The sequence below is a fragment of the Linepithema humile genome, chromosome 4 (genome assembly GCF_040581485.1).
Source record: "Linepithema humile isolate Giens D197 chromosome 4, Lhum_UNIL_v1.0, whole genome shotgun sequence".
Taxonomy (NCBI): Eukaryota; Metazoa; Arthropoda; class Insecta; order Hymenoptera; family Formicidae; genus Linepithema; species Linepithema humile.
In genome coordinates, this window is record NC_090131.1 from 15,448,167 (window position 1) to 15,475,531 (window position 27,365).

Genomic DNA, 27,365 nt, shown 5'->3' on the forward strand with positions numbered 1-27,365 from the left:
GTCTAAAGGACCTCCGGCATTTAATAACATTTATAATGAAAGGTACCCGCCGACGTTTTAAGAGAAAATGAATTCCCGGTTACGTACGTACTTGTGAAACGCGATTCCCTTTCTTCCTCGTTGCCTGCGACGAGATCTCCGTCTTTTCGCTCTTTCTTCGTTCACAAAACGGTCCTGAAACAGCGAGGAATTCGAAACTGTTTATCTTGCAGAATCAATCATCGTACGCGATCTCGATACGCTATATTGTTTTAATACGAAACGACAGTGAGCGCGCAGAAGGTTGTCGCGGATGTAGGTTATTACGCGATGAATTTTAAGTACGGCGCGCAGTAAAAACAGAGGGATCTTAGGGAAATAGCCGCAGCGATGCGCGGCGTCTGGATGAAAAATATAGACGCGGTCACGGTAATTATGCGACAGTACTCCTGCACTACGTTGTATAAATATCCTGATTTCAAACACCTGCTTCCAGAAGTGATCATCAAAGGAATTTTTTACGTGTGTGAGCGTATTAAAAAAAACCTCGATATTAAAACCGTCAAAGAGCTTCTACATAGCCAAAAAATAATATTAGCAAATTAAATTAAAAATTTGCGAGATGCAAAATATGTTTATCGCAGCACTCGTTAAAAAAATCTTGCGTTTTTCCGCGTTATCCAAAAACAGATTATTAGTTGGATATAGCAGATCGTTTTGTACCTGTTTACGCGCTTTTTGCCTTTTTGTTTATTCATTTAAAAACAACTTATATTTACGGGAAGAGAAAAATGGGCAAGCCGCCAAAAAAGTGCTGAATAGAATCAACTTTCAACTTAGTCTTCTTTTCGTTCGGTATTTTCTTTCTTCCAACTTCCGACCTGGAAGACCCCAGGCGTCTGTGGAAAATATTTCATGTTCAGTTAATTAGCGTAAGACAAACAGGCCAGAGTTTCTGCTCAGACACAGAAAAAAAAACGATCTTTCTTTTTTTCCATTGCTGCTTTATTCTTCTTCACTGTCACAGAGAGGTAAATAATAGCAGAGAGACATGTTTTAATTTTTCACAGATCGACTCTTAACATATAAAAATGCACAGACAAGTATCTTTTATTACAATAAAAAAAAATCATAAGCGGAGATTTTCTTCAAGAATACGCAAATAAAAACAGTGTGTCGACGTGCGATATAAAGTTGCACGGAGGAGTGAAAAAACGCGTGACGGCAATTAAAAAGCGTCTGATTAATATACCCAGCTTATAGATTTGCAAAAAGGATAATACCAGTTTACATAAATTTGGTTACTAAATAACATTTATCTTTCGTTTAGCACAACCGCAAAAGTGTCAAGATGCTCCGGTGCGTTGATTAATCTGCAGGTTAAAGTCGTTTGTAACATATACATGAACGATCGTTAGAAAATGGATCGTCATCTATCTTCTCCGTTACATAGTGTTGATGCGGCCGGGCGTAAGCTAAACGGAAGACCAGATACAAACGAATCAAGAACGTTCTGAGCGACGCAGGCTCCGTTTCGCGATGCGATCTCCGCTGCAACTAGGTCGAAACGTCTAATGTTTCATCTCGGCGTTGCGCACGGCTGGAAATTACCGCGCCGCGCCAAAGATGTGATCGCAGCCGAGAGGTATCCGCGCGCCTCCATTATCATGCAGATACGTACGCGCAACAATTCGAAATGGTATATCCGCAAGGACCGCTCGCGGTACGCGAGCATTCCGCGAGAGAGTATATGTAGATCGGGAGAGGCGAGAGGACGCCCGCGCCCGGGGAGGAGCGCCACGTTGCTTCGCGAGTTCCTATGAATAAGTTGATAGAGTTCTAGCGGACGTGGTGCGCGGTTACGAATTAGTAAATCAGCGTATGCACGATTCGGCCGATACTATGGTCGGTAAAGCAAATGTAAAGCCGAATCGTCGACCACACGGCCACAGCAGACCACAGTAGCATAATAACCGAGAGTAATGCGTGAATTATTGACTGCTTCCTATCTTGCTACCATTTACTCCCCTTCCCCCTCTTCTCGCTTACTCACTCTCTCTTTCCCTCTCACACACTGTGTAGATACACGAGCACACCTTCGCGATTGGGTGCGCGTATGCGTGCGCGCGTTGGGAGTCTACCTTTGTCTGCTGTGTATTAAATGGTTTCGTACACGTAGATTAGCCGCTGTCTACCCCACGAACGGGGCCGTACGTCACGTGAGAGTGTACATATATGTTTGTGTGCGCGCCCGTCAATGTGTACGCCTATATACATGCGAGAACAGACACCCGCGGAAGAAGGGGAGGGCGACAGGAGACACGGAAACTCTCGCACGCACGAGAACTAAGTTGTCCCAACTACTTGCTAGATGGATCGCTATATCATCTTGGTCGCGATGGCGCATCTACGCGTGCATGTCTTTACTTATGCGTGCACGGAAATCCGATAATTCGCTGAAATTTTCCTGCAAGGGATACAAGGCTTCTAGTCACGAGAAATGACAGAACTATTATATTGCGACTTCATAATCGCGAGTATTATTCAGATATGAATTAGAATCAATTTTCTCTTCGCCGGTGTATCTTCATGTGAAAAATATGTTTTGCGTAAACAATAGGAGAATTCAAATAATTTGTTGGTGTAATGAATTTTCTTTCACAAATATTTTTCTATCATTATGATAAATTAATTTTTCGATTCACTCTCAATTTATATCTTAAATGATCCTCGGACAACATTTTTTCTACGCAAAATAAATTACACGCATCGAAAAATCATGTGAAAAATATGTTCTGCGTAAACAATAGAATTTGAATAATAATTTGTTGATGTAATGAATTTTTTTTCACAAATATTTGTTTTATCATTATGATAAATTAATTTTTCGATTCACTCTCAATTTGTATCTTAAATTATCCTCGGGCAATATTTTTTCTACGCAAAATAAATTACATGCATTGACCTTTTTTTTCTCTCAACACATATTGCTATTGAAATATATGTATTTACGCATAGGGCGTGTTATCAAGCGAGATATGATAAGAAAAAACTACAACTGTAGTATATATCAGTACGTTAGAAAATATGCAAAATTATTGTGAGTATATTATATCTCACGCAAAGTTACAATTACATAATATCCGGGTCTCTCCTTACCACGTGGACAGGAACTTGAGTCGAAGGGACTTACGTCAAGAGAGAACGGTGAGTGTACGAGGCACGAAAAGTTTAACACGCAGGTGAAGTTATTATGGCTACATTGTAGATGGACCTTATACTTCTTCCTTCTAGTTGATACAGTATGCAATATGTATTAAAAGGGCTATATTACACTTCAGTAAGTGTAAAGTTGGTTCGCATTATCAGATTTCTGTAATAATGGAAATTTTCGCACATTATCGCTAAATGTATATATTGCTATTTATGCAATCTTGACTTTCAACTCTAACACGCTTCCTGCGAAGGTAATCAGTGAAGGAAATGAGTCACGTAGCGTCCGATATATGTCTATGTGAGTTATCTCTCCTTTTCATTAATTCGACTTGCAGATTTGGCGAATAAAATTAAAGCGAAACACGCGCGTCTTTCGATTCGCAGATTTATTCGCGACAAACCACTCATCTTACGAACTGCGAAAAGAGAGCCATTATCGACTACAAATTTTCACGTGTTATTCCGATATGGATTGCCACGCGGACAAACTGTCCCGTTAATCTTCAGGTTGACATATATGTGTGTACGCAATAGACGTATGAACTTCCTGCGTCTAGTACAAGGCAAGTTGTAACCGATGTCGTCTATCAGGCCGATGGAGCAGTCATCGATCAAACGTAAGCGAGCGTGGTAACGACGACGAAACTCCGGGAGACAATATCCCGACTTGAAGAGGCTGACTTGTTAAGCTACTATAACTGTAAAGCATATCGCGCAATACAGCCATTAGACATGCGGGAACGCCGCCATCAACAATCGATATTACCGATCTAATGATGGATGGCGTACTCCCGAATATTATTTTCGGCGATTAGTAACAATCAGCAGGCTGGGTCAACTTATCAATCAATCAAAAATATCCACCATTCATATTTAATCGAAATATACGATTCGAAACTTTGTGCAATTCTTGCATGTTATTTAGTGTAGAACAAGAACGATAAATTTGTTTTTCGATTTCTCAGTGAGACATTGGTCGAATGTGAAACAATACTTTCGGTAATTCGGAATTGTACAAATATAAAATTTGACTAAAAAATGTTACGCAAATTTATGGAAATGTAGATGCATGTGAGCCGTGACAATAGGCTGAATTTTTTATGATCGTTACACTCGTGTCCATTTCTCTATAAAAAAAATATTACAATGAGATTGGTCCACCGTGGATTTTTGGTATACAATGTGAAAATATCCACAAATATCGCAGCGTTTTTATTTTTGTCCGTGCATCTACGTGTTTTACCGTAGGAAATGTACAGTTTTTTAACATAAACGTTGTTAAATTCCATAAATAAAGCGCGTTATTTTCACGTCAAGCACAAGATGCAAAATCATCGTCAGGTATCCAGAATTCATGAATTTTTAATTAATCTTCAACGTAAATTGTCCGAAAACTTCTAATGATTATATTTTATATTTAATTAAATTATTAAATGCTGATTAATGCTGATATCGGCCGAAAGCTTTGGGAAACGCACGCAGCAATTTGCAAACCGCCGACAAAAAATCGTAAAAGTAACATTGAAAAAATTGATTTAGTACGAAAAGGATATTTGTCTAGTCTTCTGAAATATCCTCTCCGTTGATCGCGGCAGGCAAGTGGCATCTTGATATACTATCTCCAACAGTAGATAGTAGACAAGGCAACGGTGGTTAGGCGGATAGAAAGACGTAGCGCACAGAGAGGTTACCGCGTGCCCTCTGGAGAAGACTCGGCATGGGGCCCTAGGACAGAGAGAAGAGAGACGAGAGAGTTCAAGCTCTTAATTAGCTGCAATTACTGCAACATAGCAATGTCGAGCGAATCGCCCGAGGCTCATCCACCGTCCTTCCATCTTCTATCTGCGTGTAAGCCCGGCTCGCGCTCGTCTCTCGCTCCCAGCGAGCTTCATCGCGGAACTCTACCTTTCCCCGCCAGTCCTCGCTTCATTTTGGAGCCCCATCTCCGGGCTCTCTTCCGTGAAAGAGCCAATTTATGATGGAATTTAAACTAATATGCGGAAAATAAAAATTGCTGCGTCGTTCTTCTGTTATCTGCAATTAACTTGGCTCAACTCTGTCATGGCTATGCAGATATAATATCTATATCGTGCAAAAAGCAAAGGACGCAGAAATATAATCTTAAGAACGTATGATAAAAGACGGATCGAATCATCGGGATGCAGCGAAGCGCTATTATCGGGTTCTTCGTTATTCCAAGATAATGAGGAATCTTGTCTAATTTAACGGAACATACTTTAGGTCGATATTCTTAGTGAGCGTAGTAACAAGGCGGATAATAATGCGATTTTTACGCAGAATGTGTACTTAATATCGCGTTATTTTGTTTGAAAAATATCTAAAGGACTTATTAACATTAAATTAACATTTTTTACAAAAATACTGATTTTTTTCCGTATGAGAAAACAGAAATATGGAAATTTCTTTTTGCAGTTCTTTTTTTTGCATATATCACGTTGCTTATATAAGGAAGCTCCGGTATGCAAGTAGGCGGTAATCAGTGATAAATAAAAAAAAAAAATAAATATTTTATTAGTATGAAACAAATTGTGAGAAACTTTTTGTGCAAATAATTGAGGTCTAATAATGTCGCCGGCTGCAAATCTTTGGCGATTTGATGCCAATAGCTTATAGACTCCGTGCGCTTAGTGTACGTTTCCACGTGTCATTTTGTCCCCTACGTCTTGCAGTCGACGAGTGCTGTGATCATGGCCACAAACAGAATTATTTATAAGCTTGAACATGAGCCAAAGCTCGTCTGCAGGCTACTAAGATGTTTCTCGCTCCTCTCGTGACATTCTCTCGTATGAATGCTAAAAGCGCGAGCTTATATTCTTCTTTATAAGAATAAAATGCGATGCGCATCAATTGAACATATAGCTTGATTCCATCGAAAGTTACAAAATTGCAAAAATTAATTAATTAAAAACATTTTTCTCAAATATTTAATCATATTATAAAAATACTGTAGGGTGAAATGTACTACTTTTAACTAATAACTGATAACTACATACCTAAAAAGAATCTGCAGACGTACTTTGCATTCGATCTTTAAAAAAGCGCGAGAAGCTGTATCTCTAGAAGCAGCTATCAAACGTTAATTCAGTGATTTACATAAGTGCATTAATGGCTTACAGAAATTGTAATTTGATATTGAAATTGTGGAGACTAAACATTGACTTTCCATTTAATCACACGATAATATGCTTTATGATTCCACTTGTTTCTGTTTATTACGAAATTACATGTATAAAGCGCATCGCGTTTGCGCCAAATTGCAGAACGGTTAGCTCTGTAATTAGCGACAATACCAGAGATTAAATACAGAATGGTATCAATATGCACAATGTTTTAAAGCTTCGTGCAGCATTTCGAAACTTTTCATTAATACCAAATGTCATTTTAGACCATGCGTGAAAACGTGAAATTACCTCTTGCGTATATCAGTTGATTCAAACGACTACGTCGCAAATACGAAATGTAAACACCAATAAACTGTAATTTCGAAGCTTAATGAATATCGTCTAATTATCAGCGAGCAAAAATTGCAAGGTCAAATTAAACGCGAAAATATTTTTTTCACATAAATGTTAGACTATGTGCATATTTGTCTGTAAAATATTTGCACATCAATATTGAACTAATAAATTTTAGCTGTCGAGATGTTGGGATAGAGTTATAGTATACTGATAACTACACAAAAAACATCTAATACGCAACTATTACGAATTCAGATTATATTTCTACGATATTTTTTGGGCTTGTAACATCTCTATTCCAAAGTCAAAGTTATCCCGTCCAAATAAGAACCGCGAGAGCTCGTAAACTTCTATTCTCTCTTGCAGTCAAGAAGCGCTCAATAAGATAAATGTAACTCCTGTCCTTGCCCTGCATCAATGTTACCGAAAACAGCGAGGAAATCCTTTCGGTATTCGGTCGAAGCTTAGCATCGCAATCACCCTAGTTTGATCAGCCCCCAGCGCGTGGCGCCACGTAATGGATCACAGTAGATACGGGTCGCATTGGTCAGACACCACTGTTCTATTTCGAACACAATAGATATTGAGCGTTGACACAGCTTTGTTAAAAAGATAAAATCTGTTTTGAAATTGTCAAAATTCTCGTCGAAAATTCTGTAAAAAATAAATTCTATTATTTTAATATAATTATTTGTTTCCACTTTTAAAATTAATTTTATTTTGGAATGATATATTACGATAAATTACGTAATGCGATAATTTTTAATATATTTGAAATTGGCTTCATTGTTTGCATTTATATTGAATTAAAATGTAACGAGTATAATATATTTCTTTAATATAATATATTTTTTCAATAATTCAAACATTAATATGAAACATCTTTCACATATCTTTGAAAATACTATGACATATTTATTTTTTGTCGATGTAATATTTTGACATATTATTCAAAATGTATGCAATTTTTTAAATGATGGCTTAATTATAGAATTATACACAGTATTGAAAATTATGAAAAATATTTGATGCAAAAAATGCATAAACATCAACAACGCACGTAATGTAATATGGTTAAACATGGTAGATATTCAAAAATGTTCGTGTCACTTTTTCTATATTTGACATATAACATGTGTGTCAGAATATGACAGATATATTACTAAAACAGATTTTCTTGTCATAAATAATGTTTACAATATTTATAAATTTAAAAAGTAGTATTTTACTAAAAAATGGAATAAGTAATGTCATCTATATAAAAAACTAAAATTCTTGCAAGAATGTACAAAATTTTCAATGTATAAATTGAATTTGTCAGTTAATACATAAAAAAAATCAATATAATTATAACAATAATTTTACTGTGTCTGTTGCTTTTTTACTATTTTATGTTACTATATATACAAAATAAAAATATGTGTAATATATAATAAAATAAGTCTAAAATTATTAGAACAAGCTTACATACAAAAGCTAAATCTAAATATTTTAATAATAAATCATTTTTCTGTCAAAGAAATAATGTAAATAAATAAAATTATTACAAAGTTATTCTTATTAGTAAAAGTGCCCGTAAAAACGAATAAAAATACACAAAAGTCTAAAACAAAACCCTGAAATTTTACTTTTATTTTGAAATAAAAAAAGAATCTTAAGCCTCTTAAACATGTCTGTCTTAAAATGGGGTATAACTACTGATACTAAAGTAAAAGCCGACAGCGCAAACTAATTGATGGAAAAATACACTCTAGTTACCCGGAGATTAATCGACATGTAATCTATACGAAAGCGTCATACTAATGTACACAATTAAATGCAAAAGAAGCATCGCCAATAATTCGAGACGCATCATCGTGGAGTGCTGCATTGGCTCCCGCATCGAACAACCCTTTCAGCGTGACGGCGAACGAGCGACTGCTGGCTCGCGTCTTAGCTCGTGCGATTCCGCGGACGCTCGGGAACGCCGGCGCCTCTGGGCGTCGCGACGGCGGGCGTCCAGGGCTGGCAGGCTGGCAGGCAGGCAAAGGCAGGCATCCCTTCGCGCTCTCCCCGCCAGACGAGTTCCGACTCTACGCTCGGCCGGACGTGACGTAACGCGCGCAGCGTGGAGAGCGTAGAGAACGACGTCGCCGTCGTTGCGACCACCGCCGCTGCTACCGTTGTCGACTCCCGTGTGCACGATTATCGGCATCGTTAGACAATGCGCAAATCTATTCGTTTGCCGTGTCCTACGTAAATTATTCGTTATCGGTGACGCTTATTCTCGCAGTTCGGGGCACGCGTATTTGACGTTGCGACGCGCGCCGCTACACATCGCACGCACGGACGCCTCCGCACGCAGTACCGCGTGCGCCAGCACGCTTTGACCCCTTCCGTAGTGCACCGGTAGTGTACAAACGACGCAGAGAAAAAAGAAAATAAGAAGAAACTGTCTCGGAATAAGAAGAAAAAAATCATCGCGCGAATGGAGAAATAGGAAAAGCGTCGAACTTGATTGCGAGTGATCGTTTTGAAAACTGTGCGCGCTTGATGTTCACGGAAAGGCCACTCAGCGCCGAGTTCGAAATCTTCGTAAAGTTTCTGGTTTTTGTAGATTTCGCGAACACAGTTTTGTGAGCGTCGCGCGTCGCTGACAATCGAGGTTCTGTCATTCGAGGGAAGAAGTTTGATGAGCGGCTTCGCGCAAACGAGGCAGCGGTCGACAAATGTTGACCACTGTTAAAATTCAAGAACAACGGTGGTACGGCGACGTGAAGTAATGACGCGGGGAGGAAGAATCACGGCGATCTACGTGACGACGCGATAGATCGTGAGGCGTAACATGCGATGAGCAACACTGTCTCTCATCTCGTGGACGACTACACACCGAACATTTCTTGCACAGTGCGGATTTGCAGATATTGCCGATCGAATGATGCCATATCCGTGGGACGCTAACACGAGTGCTCGATCTACCTCTTAATTACAATCATAGTCGTCGCTTCGATTAATTATTAACGCAGTTCCGCAACACACACCGGCGATCCGTTTCGCATGAATCGCACGCGCCGCTGATCGACAATCTCCCCAAATCTCATTGCGAATATCGATAGAGATCGGCGATCGCGATTGCGTCCAATATCAGTAGCGTCGTCCAGTATCGAGGATTTCCCACGGTCACGTGACGAAGCATTCATCCTTCGGCTTTCACCACGGCGAGACAAACTCCACGTCGCAAAGATGCTGACCATGTCGACTCTGATGATGCCCACGACGATGACCACCATGACGAATCCGGGTCCAATACCCACTCACAGCGTGCCGCAGAAGATAGAACCACCTAAGCTGACCGCAGCAGCTACGCTCACCCACACGGCAACACCCGCCAACAAATCAGGTGCCACTTTAATAGCACAGATTTATAGCTTTGCACTGTCATTTGAGCGTGGCTCTAAGATAGATTCGACCGGTACGTTCTGTTGTCGCGTACGCGCTATTGACCACGTCAGTCATAGCACGATACGGCGCTATTTGAGCCAATCACATTCGTAAGAACCTCGTTCTTACAGTTGCTAGTCATTGACGAAACTTTCTAACTTTACTTCTAATCGTCCACGTGTTAAAGTTTAGTGGAGAAATTTATCATCTACGATACGATTAAACGTTATAGAAGGTGAGAAAAAATTAAAGAGCTCACAAAGAAAAGAAAATTTAAGTTTTCTAATCGTAAATTGTAACTTGTACGCGTCAGTGTTGCAATAAACATATAATGATGCACGGAGAACATGTGCGAGAGTTCAGCGAAATATTTATACGTAATACATAACGTGATATTTTTTTCAAGCTCCAAAAAACTTTGGCTGTAGCTATAAAATTACAGACGTTTTAAATATAAATATTTTCTCTCAAATTATTCTGAGAATAATTTTCGATGCATTTATCTTGTTACTGAATCTTGCAATACACAAATTAAACAATTCCATGACATCGTCGTGATAAATTTTTCTACAAAGCTAAGATCATTTTGCGCTCCAATTTCGACGGCCATAAAAAAAAGTGCTAACTTCTCTTGCAGAAGACGAGGGGATAAGGACGGCAGGAGCGAGGTCCAGCTCTGTCGCCTGTCTCCCGCATTGAAATTCAAATGCGCGTTGCAGTCTATCAGTTAACGATCCAAACTATTTTACAACAACTTTGTGATTGATTTTAGCATTTAAAGAAGTAAATTTCTTGGCCGCGCGCGCGCGCTACGGGATGACTCCCGTTAATTTGCCTCGAGATAGCCAGACATTGCGACAACATCTGCCGGTAATAACCGCAGTCGCAGGCATTCAAGTCCCGCGATTATCCGCCGATTAAAAATGCATAATTGCTATTAAACCGGGCGCGTCGAAATGCGGGGAAAGGCCTTGGCGGCGCTCCAGGGCCCCCGTACACGCGCTACTCAAATGACGCTCAAGCCAGAATTTTTCTCCGTTCACGTAAAAAGCCTGGGGAGGTTTGGCCGCGCGAGCGGAAGCGATTGGCTCCGTACGCGCGCGCACCGGGATAACATCTTTCGTTTGGCCTTCCGGCACGGAAAGTCGCGATAATATATCGGTGACGAGCAGCGGTACAGCACGCTCTCGCATGCGGCTATGTTTGCATACGTGTACGTAATCCTAAGAGTGGAATACGTACAACTGCCAATAGGGCAATCCCTAGCCGCGCACACTTAGCACGTACTCGCAGTAGTTACCGTTACATCGCGAACGTACGTGTCGTGGAAGCGTAACAAGGGCGCGAGTCCGCGGCACGCCGCGCCACATCGCACTACGTATACTCCGCCTGCGTAGTATGCGTCGTACCGGCTGCGAGGGTGGAATTTATCGATGACTGCCAGACGTCGCGACATTTCCACGCGCGGCAATTCGTACGCCGTCCCGTTCTTCCAAGATCAATCGCGCTAATTGTTCGACGAGCGAAACAGCCGAAAGCGGATTCTAACGGCGCACTTCTCCCTTCTTATCGCTGAGAACCTCTTTCTCCTTCTCTTTCCCCCTCGTAGTCGTAGTTCCTTTGCGATATGCAAACTCCGATTGACTCAGAGACGATGGTTTATGAATGACGCGTTTGATATCTGAACGGACTTCAGGGCCAATCGTAATTTACAACGGGTGGTGGAATTAAGCGGAATAACAAAGGGAATTGAACAGGAGCGATTAAATACCTCGCCTTAACTAAATTAGGGTCTATTTCTAGTATTGTTTCGGAGCGACGGAACTTATTTCCAGTCTTCCTCGGAACAACAATTGCTATTCTTCGTAAAATTGTCGCGAAAGAAATTTCCTTGTTGCAATACAAGCGGTATTTCCAATCAAATGTACTTGTGTATATTCTAGTACCAATAGAAATTGTAAATCTACAATAATTACACCGACGCATAATATTTATTTCTTTAATTAAATTGATGAAACTTTGATAAAATTTATAATTATTAACACTTTCGCGTTATATATTCGGCACTGCTCAACGCTTCGAGCTGCTCTGTTGCATTGAACTGATGCAAAATCCGACATTTCATTACACGACCTAATGATGCAAAAAACAGTAAACGTAAAATTACGTGATCGGCTCCTGACTTATGCCAAAATATAAACGTAAAAATAGGCCGCGAAAGTGTTGAAATAATTTGACAACATAACACTTGATAAGAAGTTGTACGAGAAATAAATACTCTTTTATTTATGGCATGTAACACCATATGAAATGTTGTAGATATGAGGACGTATTATTCTAGTATATGGCTTGCAAATGAAACTTTTGACATAATTTTAGAACGATTAATCTAGCCAATCTGAAAACTACGTTATAAATGATGGATTTTGCGTCAGGTGGTACTACATTGTACCTCGGCATGCCGCGAGTCACATGGCGCAACGTAATGTTAATAGTCGACGTGTCAATGGTCTCTCATCGCGAACTTCTGTTAGCAAAGTAACTAATGCTCTTTAATTATGTAGATGCAAACCGTGGAGCGCTTTTAATAATGCCTTCATTTTCATGCATAAGTAATTAAAAGCTGGATAAGAATACGTCGCTCGGTAATCATGTGATTCGATCAATTGGAAAAGATCTGTGCGTAATATCAATAATGCGCAAAGTAATTGAACGAATTGAAGAAAAATATTTATGCGAATTGCGAATCAATATCGTTATTCGATATGCAGACAACATCAGTTTTCCTTTCGCTTTGTATCGAAGGGCTTTTGCGAGACAATGATTTTTCTGAACCCTCTGGAAACCGGTGGATGCACACTTCCACATATAGATCCCTCGCATCTAAAGGGTAAGTGCTCGTAAAGTTGTTTGTCTGCTCGATATACTGTAATAGCAAGGAGGCGGCCATTAGTACGTGAAATTCGTTTAAACGCAATTCGCGGACGCTGTAGTCCACAAATTGAATTGCGCAAAGCTTTCTTACTGTCAATTTGCATCGCAAAATATTATTTTGGAGAGGAATAATCATATCGCAAAAGAGAGCCTGCGGAAAAAGTATTTTTGATATAACGGGTTTGTTAAAGTTTACAATGGTATTTATTATTCTATCAGCTTTAATTGTTCATTTAATCGCGCTTTTACTTAAATAAACGCAAGAACGGTTGAAAAAAAAAAAGAACAGTTAATATCCAAGGAATATTCTCGTTTACATTCAGTAAATCAAAAGTCCTGTATTTCAAAAATAATGAGGCTATTTTTCAATATAATTCGCAACGTAAATACTGCATTGTTTCATATTTGATTGAAATTTTGAATGTTTCAAATTACTTGCAGCATTCACAAAGTTTTCCTTATCGATTCAGCGAGAGCTACTAAGATTAGCGAACTCCAAGAGCGTGACAATCGATGAATTGACCCGTGTCAAACACGACTCGATCATTACACGTCCCGGTGTCCCAAACTAATTTAGCGAGACACGCGAGTACACGTTGATCCGCAACTTCTACGAACACTCGAGAATCCACCGTGAACGTGCGCGTAGGTGTACGAATGGGAAAGAAGTGGTAAACGAGCAGGCAACAAGAGGCAGAACAATTCTTCCAGATAAAACGGAAGTCGACGATGGCTGCGCCGACGGCAACGGGGCCAGCAACGAAAGCGCGGGCGATGGATGGCTTTAGCTTCGGTTTCCTGACGAGGTTACCGAAGTTTCGTTCGCAGATTCAATTTTAGTTGGCGCGCCAGCCCGCGCCACCACCATCCGCGGCGCTCAATGCCACGTAGGTAGCTTACGGGGGTGGTTACCAGCCCTCCTTTCTATATTCACCCCCCGCGTCATCCAGCCGCACGGCCTCTTGCCAACTAACCGCTACGGGGCCACTTTATTCGGCTGCGCTTAAGTTTCCGCGTTTTCCACGCCTGCCTTTGATTGCGACTTGTTTCGATCTCGCATAGAGACTCCTCCTATAGTTAGAAGCGATATGCTCGTTATAGCTGATACATTATAACTCTAGCCTATAATTTACTAGTAAATTAGAAAGAAAGAGAGAGAGAGAGTTAAAAACTATATATCGCGAGAATAATTATCCATTGGCATTTATTTTGAAAAAGTAAAAAAAATACTATTTTATTCGAGTCAAGTGAAACATATATTAACGTTATATAATATCATTTGGCCAATTGTTATAAAAATTTCTCTGCATCGTGTAGAGATATTTTTTGGATATTATTATAATTAAATTGTAATAGTAATATCGATGTAACATATTATACATACGTGTATATAATCATTGTGCGTACATATTATTCGTTAACATAATGTAGATAATAAAACTCCGACCTTAAGCTCAATATTTCATTAAAATGAGTAAAAATACATAAAAATGAGAGATTGAATTTTTCTCTTTGTTATAAGCATTATTAACGATATTTTGTGCATTACTTTATGCTATGGTATTAATCCGAGTTTGCTCATCGTCGAAATAATTGACCGCAAATGTGTAGATGTTTTAATATGTAATGTAGTTGTTTGTAGTATTTAGTCGAGAATTGGAACCAGAAAGTAGATCAAAGCGTATATGAATTATTTGAAATACCGTTTTTCTCTGAGACCACTTTATTTTCCGACCTCGCATTACGTGTTTAAATAATTGTAGAAATATTTCATAATATCATTGTATCGTCCACGAATCAGAATTATGCTGCATTTTTAAATATCATATAATATGTTTTATTCCACGCTAATTTCTAAAATACAATAAAATATTATTGCGCAGAACTATGTAATTTTTACACGTATTATTTAAAAACATTTGACAATTTGGATTTAATTCAGAAAATTATATAAATAGTTTACGTACTTTTTATTTAAAAAATTCTGTTTATTCATATTTACATATGTATATTCAAAATTTATCTCCTTTACGTATAATTATTTGAAATATTATTTTTATAAGAAGTTAGAATTATAGCAGCAAATCGTCAAAAAACCTATAGATTGGTTTTGAGACATATTTTTATTGCTATGTGCTTCAAAATTTATAAATAAATTGATATAACGTGATGATGTCTATACAGTTTTAATTAAAATTTACGTATCAGTCTACAAATGTCAAGTCAGCTTCTCAGACGAAGGCAACGCATTCATATATTCTTGTGTATATTTTTGTACAGAAGGCTTTTCTCTTGTTTGCATATGTATGTTGGCCATTTTCACGAACAGAGGTCGAAGGCGTACAATTTTGCACAGTAAATTTCTGACAAGTTAAATTATAGGCGATTTTCGCGAATGCTGTTCTTGCAAAAGAAAAATTTTGGAAAAATATCATCTCAGCTAAACTGATCCATTATTATCGCGATATATTAGTTACGCGTCCAATACGATGCCTAACAATTTCATTGATCATAGGAAAACTGACCTTGTGCATTATCATGTTAAGATCTAAAAATATCGCAGGCAACTATACCCTTGGTTAAAGAATTGCCTGTAATCTCATAACTCAGAAAGATATTTTCCCAGACCACTTCGAATCACAAGTGATATTTTCTCACGTACTAAAACAATACGAATCATACACATGTTTATCTAAGGAGGAAAACACTGAAATAATAATGAATCGCCCTAAATAAAAAGAGACAATTGCAATTGTATAAAATGATTATTTTTTAAACATAAATTTGTCACACCGAATTGTAATAGAATTTCTTTTTATTTGAAATTAATCATTCTGTGAGCTATTTTTACACCTTCAACTTGAAGTAAGATAGAAACAATTTTAGAAATTGTCAAGATGTAATATTACAGCGCGACATTTGTTTTATCTTGACAAACACTTTTGTTTAAATCTGTGATATTCGACTCCTTTAAATTTAGGTTACGATTTAGTAAACGTCGATATTTGTGATAAATTCATGGCAGTAGGATCTATTCAAATGGATGACATTTCTATTTGGCACTACTTTGAGATATCAGCTACTTCTCGAGCGCGCGTTGTCTTTTTGCATGTGCATTAAGGAAAAACCGACCTCCTCTCAAGTATCCTTCCCCGAAAATACCGGAGTCATACTTCATTTTCTGCTGAGTTGGGCATAGAAATGGGTATTTTCCGATTCCAAACTCGACATGATAAATATGCAAATCGTGGTAACAGTTTGCTACAAACCTAGCACTGGATATTACAGCGATAACTCTCGTTTAAAACTTATCACTAAATAGAATATGTGTCTTATATATCGCGAAAATTTATATGCATTGCAAGTGACACTTACAAATTGTAGAAGAAAACTATTTCTCGCCAGCATGTTCCTCCATGTCAACCGAGTGTACGGCATATAGGTACATGATCGATACAATACACGTATATGTCAATATGCAAAGACATATACGTCAAAATCACAAACACACACATATATGTATATATATATATATATATATATATATATTTCTCTCTCTCTCTTTCTGTCTTTCTCCAAGATCGTTAATTACTTTCTCATAATCGTGGAAAAACATGACTAATCTGTCAGGCGACGTCGTGGAAATCTGGATGATTTAAAGGTAGACCGAAAAACTTCCGTCCGTCGTAATAGAATGAGGGTGAAAGCCAGTCGACTAACGACATTTTCGTAGCCCCCAAATGCGTCGCAAACGAATTGGAATCGCGTTGCAAAATTGATTATCAGTCTCTCCTCCGTGGAGATGGCCGGGAGTATACCACGGGGGTACTCACTTCGGGAATAACATTTGCCGTGCGGCGTAACGACTGATCCGTCTATTCCCAGTGGCAACGAAAACTCGTAAAACGGTACTTGGAAATTCGCTGCGCCAAGTTAAACTTGATGGAGACGGAGGGGTATGGCCGCGCGACTACCGCCCATGCCGCCGCGTTGCTCTACACTACCCGCCCAGTCGTACCGGATTCTGGTACAGTCGTGACCCAGAGGACCGAATAGCTGCCGGTCGTAGTCCACCGATGGGATGCGATGCGAAAAGTCGAGGCAGTACCTGTCGCGACCAAACAAGCGATCCGGGCGGAGAGAGCGGGTGGGGGGGGAGGGGGCCAGGTACCGGGGGATGAAATGATATTGTTTTAGCCGGGAACGAGTCCGCCGTCGGTGCTTAGAACCCATTTTCCCGTAAAAACCGAGCGCGGTAATATCAAGCGGACTCGTACACTACTCCCTTGCACCCTCAAATGGCGCGCTATGTACAGAGGGAGATTGAGAGAACGAGAACGAGGGCGGGGGGGAGGGAGAGGAGGAAAGACATTGTCGCGAACAAAGAGTTCGAAATATTCGACGATACCTACGTATACGACTCCGAAGGGAACGAGGACAGCAATACTGCTGGCGACGCCGGGACACATAGAAGAAGCGTACCATCGCGGAAGTGGACGAAGTATGAATCGGAATCTTCTCTCCCTACCGAAATTCTTCTCTCCCTTTCTCCGCTGTCCGTTTCAGCGTGAAGTCTCGTAGTACACACGTGGAAAACCGCATGGGTCTGCGTGCATCTTGGCCGGCTGCCTCGAACGCTGGAGCAAAATCTGACCCCCTTTCACCGAGGGATAAATCTAAAATTTGGCATCAAAAAGACTCACCCGCGAAAGACGATTCGGGGAAAAAAGGCGCACGGCGAAATTCGATCGACGTTAAATGTGTATTATATTCGACGGAAAATGATCACACGAATAATATTTATTCGCCACCGTTTGCCGCAATAGAGCCATTTGTGTGACAGTGCATATTCGAACTGATGATATCTTTATTGCCAAAACTTTATTGTCTTTTTTTTAATTACATGACCTACATATAACATGCGAAACCACCGATCTTAATTTTAATGCCCGACTTTTTCACAAATTGAGAATCAATATTTTCTTAATTTGACAAATGACTGACGTTTATCACAATACTTTAGCATCAAATATTTCACACAATCGAAATCTTAAAAAAAAGTAACATTTTAAAGAATAAGATCAATTATATATCATTGTAATTTACTTAGCTATAATGGAAATCGACATATATATTACACAGAATGCCTGAATATATCAATAATATATAATTCGTATCTAATGAACGGAAAAAGAATAAAAAATTCTCCGTCACAAATCTTTTTTTCAAACTTATTACACAGACATCTTCGGGAAACATTTTTATACGAGTATAATTACAACCGAATGAACAAAGTGGTGCCGTGGTGCCTTGTCTGAAAACTGAGTGCGATCTTCTCTTATAAAATCCAAGAAAACTCATTATATATTCCTTGCACTCATTGTACATTTGTGCAACGTTACCTCGCAATGTTTTAAAACTCCTCTCTATAATGACGCAAAAAAACATTTATAAATTTTGGCAGCGTGACTGTAACAATATATCTCGTTCTCTTCCGCTGTTCGATAAAGGAGAGCACCTAATTGTGAATCATCCCGATCTCGAGCCTTTTCGCTATAGCAAGAAACACGTTGACTATGATTGCGCTAGTATCAGCATTAGTGGATGTTATGCGGGAGCTATGACTAGTAAGTTCCTTCTTATGTTTGCCTCCGTTAATGGTAGATGCTTCACCGACTAACAGGCGTCAAACTGGTATAGTATGTACTGTTGGCGCTTGGCTAGCTAGCTAGCTGGCTGGCTGGTTGGCTGGCTGGCTGGCTGGCTGGCTCGCTCGCTCGCTGGTTAACTGGCGTGGCGCTGGTTGGCCGGGTGACTAGAGCACTTCCTCGTACCCTACCCTCTATCCTATAAAGCAGCAGCTGTAAGCCGGATGCGGAAGTCGTGTTCGCCGGCCGGGTCGAGTTCTCGCGCCTCGAGATGCATGACCTACCGTAAATCGTTTCGTTCGACGTGCCTTCGAAATCGACTGCCCGAGTGACCAAGTGATGTACAGTAATAATAACGCCAGGATGCTTTGATTCATATTGCAAATCGAATCTCACTCGGCTCGTGATCCTTCCATTTTTCTAAACCTTGCAAAATTATTATCTCGAAATTATTTGTTCCCTCGCGTTTACCAAGTGGAATATTTTACTGATAATTTATTCAGAAACTTCCATTTTATGTATTTAAAATGATATAAGTCGTAGTTATTTAAAACCGTTTGAAAAATCTATAATGCAGGAGCAGCATTTGAAAAATATGTATTTACATCTACGCAAGCAATATGCTTTTTTATGCACACTTATATAGTATTCTATGCCATTTAAAGCGTTTAAAAATTTACCGTGCATATTTGTGCAATTCGTACATAAGTTACACGCTTTAATTGACGTTAATTGGCACAATATTATTATTGATAGGAATTTGTTTTATCAATATTTAGCATTCAATTTGTCGAAGCATCGTTAAACACATCTGAATTATTTTGTTGGAAAAACAAGTAGAAATGAGTCAATATTCGTTCCATTAGTTTAGCTTGAGTGTTATTGAACTGTTTCCTCTACTAATCGCATTTTGCATCAAAATCCATTTGACATTTCTGTTAAGGAGAGTATAATTGGAAGAATGTGTAATCTGAACTGTGATTTTTAACCTAACAAAAACCTCTGCTCATGTTGCTCTGTAGATTTTATCTACTGCTGCTGTGAACAGCGAAGAAATATTACGAGCGCGAAAACTATCGTCAGCGTGAAATTTGCTTTAATCGGGAGGTCGCGTGTCGCTCGAGGGTTGTTTGAAAGGACGAGCGTGGATAATGTATCTCTTCAAAGCCCGTTGCTTCCGCGCTGAAACGCGCCATCATTAGGCACGTTCACGTGCCGATATTTGAACATTCATTATTACCCTACGTGTCGCACCCCTCAATAGAACTATTTCATAAAGAGGTTTCAGAGATATTTCGCTTTTGTTACAATTGTGTAGGCGCAAAACCATTTGAAGATACATACCGTTTTTCAAATCACAATAAATGTTACAATTACTGCAAGCGCATTCAAAACCGTACTTTGATAATGCATTCTTTTGCAGAAACATTAAATAATTTAACTTGTTAATAAAATTGAGTAAAAAACTTTCTTCTCTAAAGGAAATCTTCACAGAATTTATATTTCTAAAATATAATTTTACTATAGATTTAAGCTGATAAATTGCATACATGACTTGTGCAAAATCTGCTGTTAAAACATTGTCGGAAAGCAATTTTGTATTGTTTCTACAATTTATTTGCAAAAATGTAATTCATAGATAAAAATTTAGTCATCAAAGTACAGTGTTTAACAATTTTAAATATTGGCAAAGAAAAAGTACCACAGGTACTATCAGTGTTTTACGTAATTACGCATGTATAATGAATGAATTCACTCACCGTTCGTTGTATCCTAACTCAGTACGTCTGCGTCAAATGTACCTAAAAAAATTAATATATACTTTAATTATCATTACGAATAATTGTTCATTTTATATACGTTGTTTACTATTATTTAATTGTTTCCATTTTGATAAAAACAAAAATTATATAAAATAAATTGTGTGAATAACTATTTAGAAATGTTAATTAATATTTATAATTCAAATTTTAATGAATGTTTTAATGCATATTTTAAAAAATATTTTCAAGAAATATTTAATAAACACACAATGCTGATGGTACATGTGCGCGTTATTATGTATATAGTTAAATAATGAACAAATAATTGTACTCATCAGCTAGGATATTGCAGTTTGCCTCGCCCGCTGCAGATTCCGCCTTGGATAGCTTCGCATCAGCTCCATCGAAGAATCGATGAATATCGGAAACCTGAACCGATATAGTTACGCGTGCACTATCGAACACGAGTCAACCAGACACTTTACTTCTGAAAATCACAAATTTACGTCACAAATTTGCCGCAACGTACAAAAAAAAAACTCGTATCACACAATGCGACACCATAAGTAATCGATTATTACTTTATACATTCTGCGCTTTTTTTTGTTCAACACTATACATTCAAAGTGAACAGATTAAACAGCGGCTGTCACGTGGAAATAATCAATAGTGCGAATACATACACAATAACAGTTTTATTTTACCCAATTAAAAACTGACGAGCTGAATTTTTCATATGCTATGTGTAATGAAAAGCATTTTGCATTTCTCTTGAATGAACATAGGCGATCATTTTCACATATCTATAACATCAAATCTATACTCGTTAAGTGAAATGATTGAAACGGTGTCAATCGCGAATACTTGCAGTACATAATCGTAATTGCGTTCCGCCAATCAGTGTAAACAGATTATAGTGAAGACAGATTTTGATGTCATACACGTTGATATTTGATGGAGCTACTGCGCAGCAGTCTGAGGCGGAATTTGCAGTAAATGGAGTAAACTGCAACACACTAACTGGTTGAGCACAATTATATATATTCTCTGCGATATTGTAATACCCGTTCCGATGTTAATAAAGTATCAGAAGTGCACGTTACATAATTTATCTATTCATGCGGTACTAACACTACTTTCGTATGTCTGTCTCGTTTTGTAAACGAAGAAGTGCGCGATACGGCGCCTACTTTATGCATGTTGTAAAAACTTGTCGGATAACGAATACAACACGGACGGTTACTGCAAGCGACGGATATTACATTCGCTGTAGTAACAGCCAAAGTGGTTGCTCGCATTAAGTGCGTTTTACGCTCGTGGATTTAAGAGAGCGGGTCGCGGTAGGCTGATCAATATGCTAATATTTTGATGCCTCCACTCCGCTCGACGAATTGAATTACGTTCTACGGGCGAAGATAGACGGAGAATATGAGGAGGAAACGGTAGGAAGAAAGAGCGCGAAATGAGGGGTGGGCGGTGGAACGAAGTGCTCGACGTTTGAAGAGATAGGTGTAGGTAGATACTACATAAGATACCACTTAATATTATGGCACATTCACCTAACGCGTTACCAATGTTACATGCCGCGAGAGAAAACAATGACGTGTACCGGTATACGCGACAGGAAATTCAATTTTTTGCAGTGTCGCAAGATGTATAGAATAAAAGTAATATTACGCTTTCCTGGAAACGCGCATCTCTTTTTATTTTGACGATGCGCGATAGAAATATGATTCGTAAAGGATGAATATATGTATGTGATTCTTTTCAGGTGAAATATATCGACGATAAATAATCTGTTAAAAATATGGGGACATGAAATATTATACATGAAAATTGTACGTCGCGTAAGCCTCTTTATTATTTACATACAGTTGATATGTTGTATAGTGAAAGATATCAAGGTCAGAAGTCTGAAAGTATCGACATATTTCTTCTTCAGCTGTGAGTATACAAGGACTAAAGCAGCGAACGTTGAAAGTTTCGAAATAGTTTGAATTATCCAGTAGGTGCTTTAAAACCACGACGTACCTTGCGGTTTAGCCTTTAATACAATGCTTGTCGCAAATATGTTCATAGAAAGATCTTGTAAACATACACATTTCTTTTAGAAACATCATATTTTAACATTAATGTACATTTTATTCGTTTTCATCCTTCAGAATCCTGCGTCACAACATTTAGTAGGCCTAGAATTTTAGAATTCACATTTTCTTTGCTGCGATATATCGAATTCTTATATTTTAAACAAAGAAATGGTCTAGAATTCTAAAGTATTGTAATATCATCACAGTAAAGTTCTAAGCTACTAAATGATATAAAATTCTAAGGCATAAAAATGAATAAAATGTACATTTTAACGTGTGATAAATACGATAATGAGTAATTAATTTATCAACAGTTGATTTTGTATATATATTTTTCTAATAACGATATAACACTTGTTTAAAACGATAGTTACGTAACGCTATCCATTTACAACATTTGAAAAGAATTTATAACACCGCGTTGAGATTATTTCCGTAAAGTTTTAAACTTCCTAGCTCTTAGAAATCTATGTCATATCTATATCATCCTCGCAATTAGTCGAGCAGCGTCTCCCGAGACAAGGACTTTTTTTCGCGATCACCCGCGAAATACAGCATTTTTATCTGATGCACGTAACCAAACTAAACGAAGATCGTCTAAGTCTATCGAAGTTATCCGATAGGTTAACGAGCAAAGTTTATTTGCGTATTTATTACTCTCTCTCTATGGAAGGCAAGATGCTATCTTCATACTGCATTACGGCAGACTTTGTACGAGGCTAACGCCTTTCTACCTCGTTATATGTTACAATGTCCTACGGATTGCAGATACACTTTTTGTCGCGTCTCTATTAAAAATGTCACGCCTCTACGTTGTAGCAGGCGTACCTGTATGTCGCGTCCTTTTCTCATGACTGCACCGATGATTCTTGAAGCTGTTGGACGAAGAAGTACTCTTACTTCGCTAATAATATCTCGTTCTCGCGGACGAAGTTACTCGCGTATCTGTTGTTCGGAAGTGTAATTTACTTTGCACGATCCTTGAAAGGGACATACAGATTCTCAATGAGAATCCACGGGAGATATCCGAAGTATTTACGACTTCTATAATATTCCACCTAAAATTTCATGGAAGCTTCGGAAACACGGAAGTTTGCTTGCCATTTAATTATGGCAGTAAATTCGGAGCAGCTAACATTACACTACACGTTCAAGCCCGAAAACTGTTTCCAAGACTTTCAAAATTTCCGAGCCGAACATTTCTAAATCCAAACGTGTTAATTTTAAATTGGCTCGACACTGACGCAGGCTTCAAAATAGAATCCGCTGCAAAATGAAACTGATGGAAATTCGATAGAACGAAAGATGACGCACGCTAGTGCCAACCTCTTTCGCGAGAATGAATTTGGAAGAGCAACTTATTAGATTAGGGCTGCCATATCCCAAACGTTGTAATAATCTAGCGGGGTAATAGAGCAGGATATCCATCTAGATAATCTCGATAGAGACCTACTTATCGAAGAGCACCGGATCCGTCGTAGACGATGAAACTAAGGAGAAGAGTTGTGCGAAGAAAGGACCGGAGGAGCGGAGGGGAAAGACAGGATGGGTTGCCTTTGGATAAGGGATGCTACTGGCGCATCGTATTACCTATCTAGCCATCTTCTGGTTTCCCTGAGACTGTAGGACGAACCGTATGCCACGCAAGTAAAGATGGTTCCCACTGTGTGATGCACTTAGTCACCACTCTCTCGATTTTCTCCGCTGGTCTGCTCTCTTTTACTTTCATTGCCGTTCTCATCTCAGCTTACTATTGCATTCGCGTGCGTGCAGCGAGATGTAAAGTCCGATTTCCTCCATGATCGTGCCCAATTACTTTTTTTTACTCTTAAATCGCAGTCGGACTTGGATAAAACACGTCGAGATTACATTTTCACACACACACACACACACACACACACACACACACACACACACACACACACACACACACACACAGACTACTCTATCTTGTACGCTAAATTTGTTCAATTATTTTTTCCACTCTAGTTGAACATGAATAAAGTATAAAAAAATAAATTTTTTTTGCAACATGCACCATTTTGTATAAATTTTTATTCTAACAATCGCAAAAGAGGAAAGGGCCACGTTGCAATATTATTATTTTATAAAATATAGTAAAAATACATTCATTTCAAAAATATTTAATAATAAATAAATGTTAGCTTACATATTAAGAAATAAAACCTAATAATAAAATATATATGCGTGTTTGAGTTGGTACGCAGAAAATACGCCGTTTTGAATTTTGATACTATCATTATCATTATTTCTCCGTCCTCGATTTTGTAGCTCGCGCAATTTACAATTTCCACTTGGAAACATTCGCGATCGCATCTAGATCGTCTTCTATCCTTACTTCAATGACTCGTCGTCAAGGAATGTTATATCTCCGGATCTTTAAAAAAGACTGCAAGCGATTTCGGAGAAATCTAAAATTCCAACCCGTATTCGGCACCGAACGACATACGTGTGGTGCCGAGCGATCTCGCTGGCGAGATTGCGAGCGGGGTCAGTAAGCGTAGCCAATCAGATTTACGAGCCGGGACATATCATGATCGCCTTTACGACAATTAGTCACCGTCATCCTTCTTCCACCTGACGCACCACAGCCGTGCGCAGTGATGGAAAAGTGGTAAAACTATTGTAAAAACTACCGGTGCGGTATCATGCCCCGTGCGTCGTTGACTTTGAAGTTCCACGTAACGACACGCCCTAATTTATACTGATTAGTTATCGCTGTTGGTAGAATGGAATTGCGGGATCCGGAAACTATCGGCGAGTTGAACCGTAAAATCGAGGAATTCGAAACCTACGCTTTGATCAATTCGGCGGAGTTAGATGTGAGTTACACATCCGTAGCTCGTGGAACTAATAAAACTTGGATAACGCACGATATTTATTATAAATTACAAGCGCATGATAATGTGCTATTGAACGTCTAAATTACTATTATATTTATTTGTTTATTTAAACGTTCGAATTAGATATCGGTGTTGAATAAATGATATTCTAGATAATTAATTGACCAATCCATCAAAATTTAAATCAAATATTGAAACAAACGTGCGTGTTTTAATACTTATTAATCATGCTATTAATTAATACCAATAGTAATAATGTTATTAATTAATTGTCATTTAATTTTATTCGCAACGCGGAAAAAGAAGAAATTATTGAGTCCAAGTTTTGCACCGTCTCTGCACACTTGACGTATTAAAACCTGCGTGTTATCATCCGGAACTTCTGTAATTACGAATCTCTTTTAATTCTAAAGTTAGACTTCCATAATTCCAAAGCAGACTTTCATAATTTAAAGAGAACTTATTTTTCAATAATTGTCCCTCGATAAACTTTTTATTTATAACGTTTCTAAAGAGCACAAACAACACGCGTACATCTAAGCCATTCTATATCCACTATTGGTGTATATTATATTTGAAGAGGAGGGCGTCTCTTACCAACAATATACGTCACGTAGGTCTTTCTTGATTCTCCCCAAGTCCGCTGCCCGCATTTCGCGATCAGAATGCCGTCCGCCGTGCCCATAGCCGGCAGAATTCCCATGCGTTTTTTCTCTGGTTAGCTCGAACGAACCAATCACCCACCCAGCTCTAGGGAGATGGTGGGTGATGGGCGAGGTGGTAGAAGCGGAGTAGTGAGTCGGGATCGATGGAGATAATGCCTATTACTCCTAATGCGAAACTCGCTCTTCTTCTATCTTTACCCCGTTCTATCTTCGATCCTGTACCCCGGTTGCCCCCTCGCCGCTCGATCGTTCCGTTCTCGTGGCGGCCCCTCACAATCTGTAACCAATGCTCAATTACCATCTCCACTGATTCCGTTTTCGACGTCTTCCTCCACTCGTTGTCATCGTCATTGATAGGAATTTCGTGATTTAAACGCGGCGTGCCGTTAACCTTGGCGATAAAAGAATTGTGCGATAATAATAGTATTATTAACTAAAAATAAAGCAAGAAAGAGGATTTTCGGCGAATGGGAATATTGCGAGAGACTGACACGAATAATTTACGCAAGTTTTTCCAGGCACAATTAAAAGTAAACGTAATACTCTTTCTGCAATTTATTACAATACATTTTTGTAACATTTTGTTTATCTCGAGCAATCTGTACAATCATCATTCGGTGAGAATTCATCCTGATTACATCGGAACTTGAGTCGACGATAAATTGTCGCTTAATGTAAAGGGTCCCTTATTTAATTTGGACTATCGTTTAACTCGGACAGGAAGTAAGCCCCGCCGCCTTTCTCTAATTTCGTCGGCGCCAACTTTTTCCATTTACTTTTACTTTTCCAATCGTCTCTCGTTCACCTAAAAAAAAAAAAAAAAAAAAAACGGGGGTATATTACAGAAACAAAACGAAATCGCGTTGAATACACCGTAGCAGTAAGTTCTGTGGGCGCAGTAACCTGTTGAGTGTATTCGCGTAAGTGGTGAGTAGTGGATACGTATACGTGCGAAAGTCTCGGGATGAAGTTTCTGGAGGAAATACAGGCGAGAGACACCACGCTCGTGAGAATTGTAACATACGAACGGCGAGTGTATTCGTACCTAAGAATCCGAGAACAATACATCCGCAGAGCTATGCGAGCGGCCTTGTAACGACTTCGAAAGACGTTTATGCAATCCGATATGAAAGAAGCGCCCCGACCTCGGAGTGCAACTGGTGGTAAAAAGGGGATAAAAAATATATGCAGCCGAAGAAATATTTTTGAACGCCGGGCGGAAAGAACAGATAGAATTATATAGTTTTTATCCGCTATTGAAATCCATCAAACTTTTCTGTCGGGAAATTTTCCTTGCATTAAGAGTCGGT

General features: G+C 38.8%; 1 protein-coding gene and 1 long non-coding RNA gene across 16 annotated transcripts in view; one reads left to right on the top strand and one right to left on the bottom strand.

Moving 5' to 3' along the window:
- Window positions 1-27,365, top strand: part of LOC105676868 (nucleolysin TIAR) — a 395,737-nt gene that overhangs the window by 222,099 nt on the left and 146,273 nt on the right. The window contains exon 1 of one of the 11 annotated variants that reach the window (XM_012375075.2): window positions 6,196-10,053. The exons of the other annotated variants lie outside the window; for them this stretch is intronic. Coding sequence (XP_012230498.1) covers window positions 9,897-10,053 — 157 coding nt within the window. The 5' untranslated portion in view covers window positions 6,196-9,896. Of the gene's footprint in view, window positions 1-6,195; window positions 10,054-27,365 lie in introns of those variants that run through there. 11 annotated transcript variants of the gene reach the window in all.
- Window positions 75-26,818, bottom strand: LOC105676872 (uncharacterized). Of its 5 annotated transcripts, XR_001101451.2 has the most exons (4): window positions 25,988-26,818; window positions 20,437-20,478; window positions 18,961-19,102; window positions 17,909-18,875 (listed from the first exon to the last, which is right to left on the bottom strand). It is a non-coding gene; the product is annotated as an uncharacterized lncRNA (long non-coding RNA). The 5 variants fall into 5 exon arrangements; XR_010889769.1 differs by lacking the exons at window positions 17,909-18,875; window positions 18,961-19,102 and adding an exon at window positions 75-174; XR_010889767.1 differs by having other exon boundaries at window positions 17,909-19,096.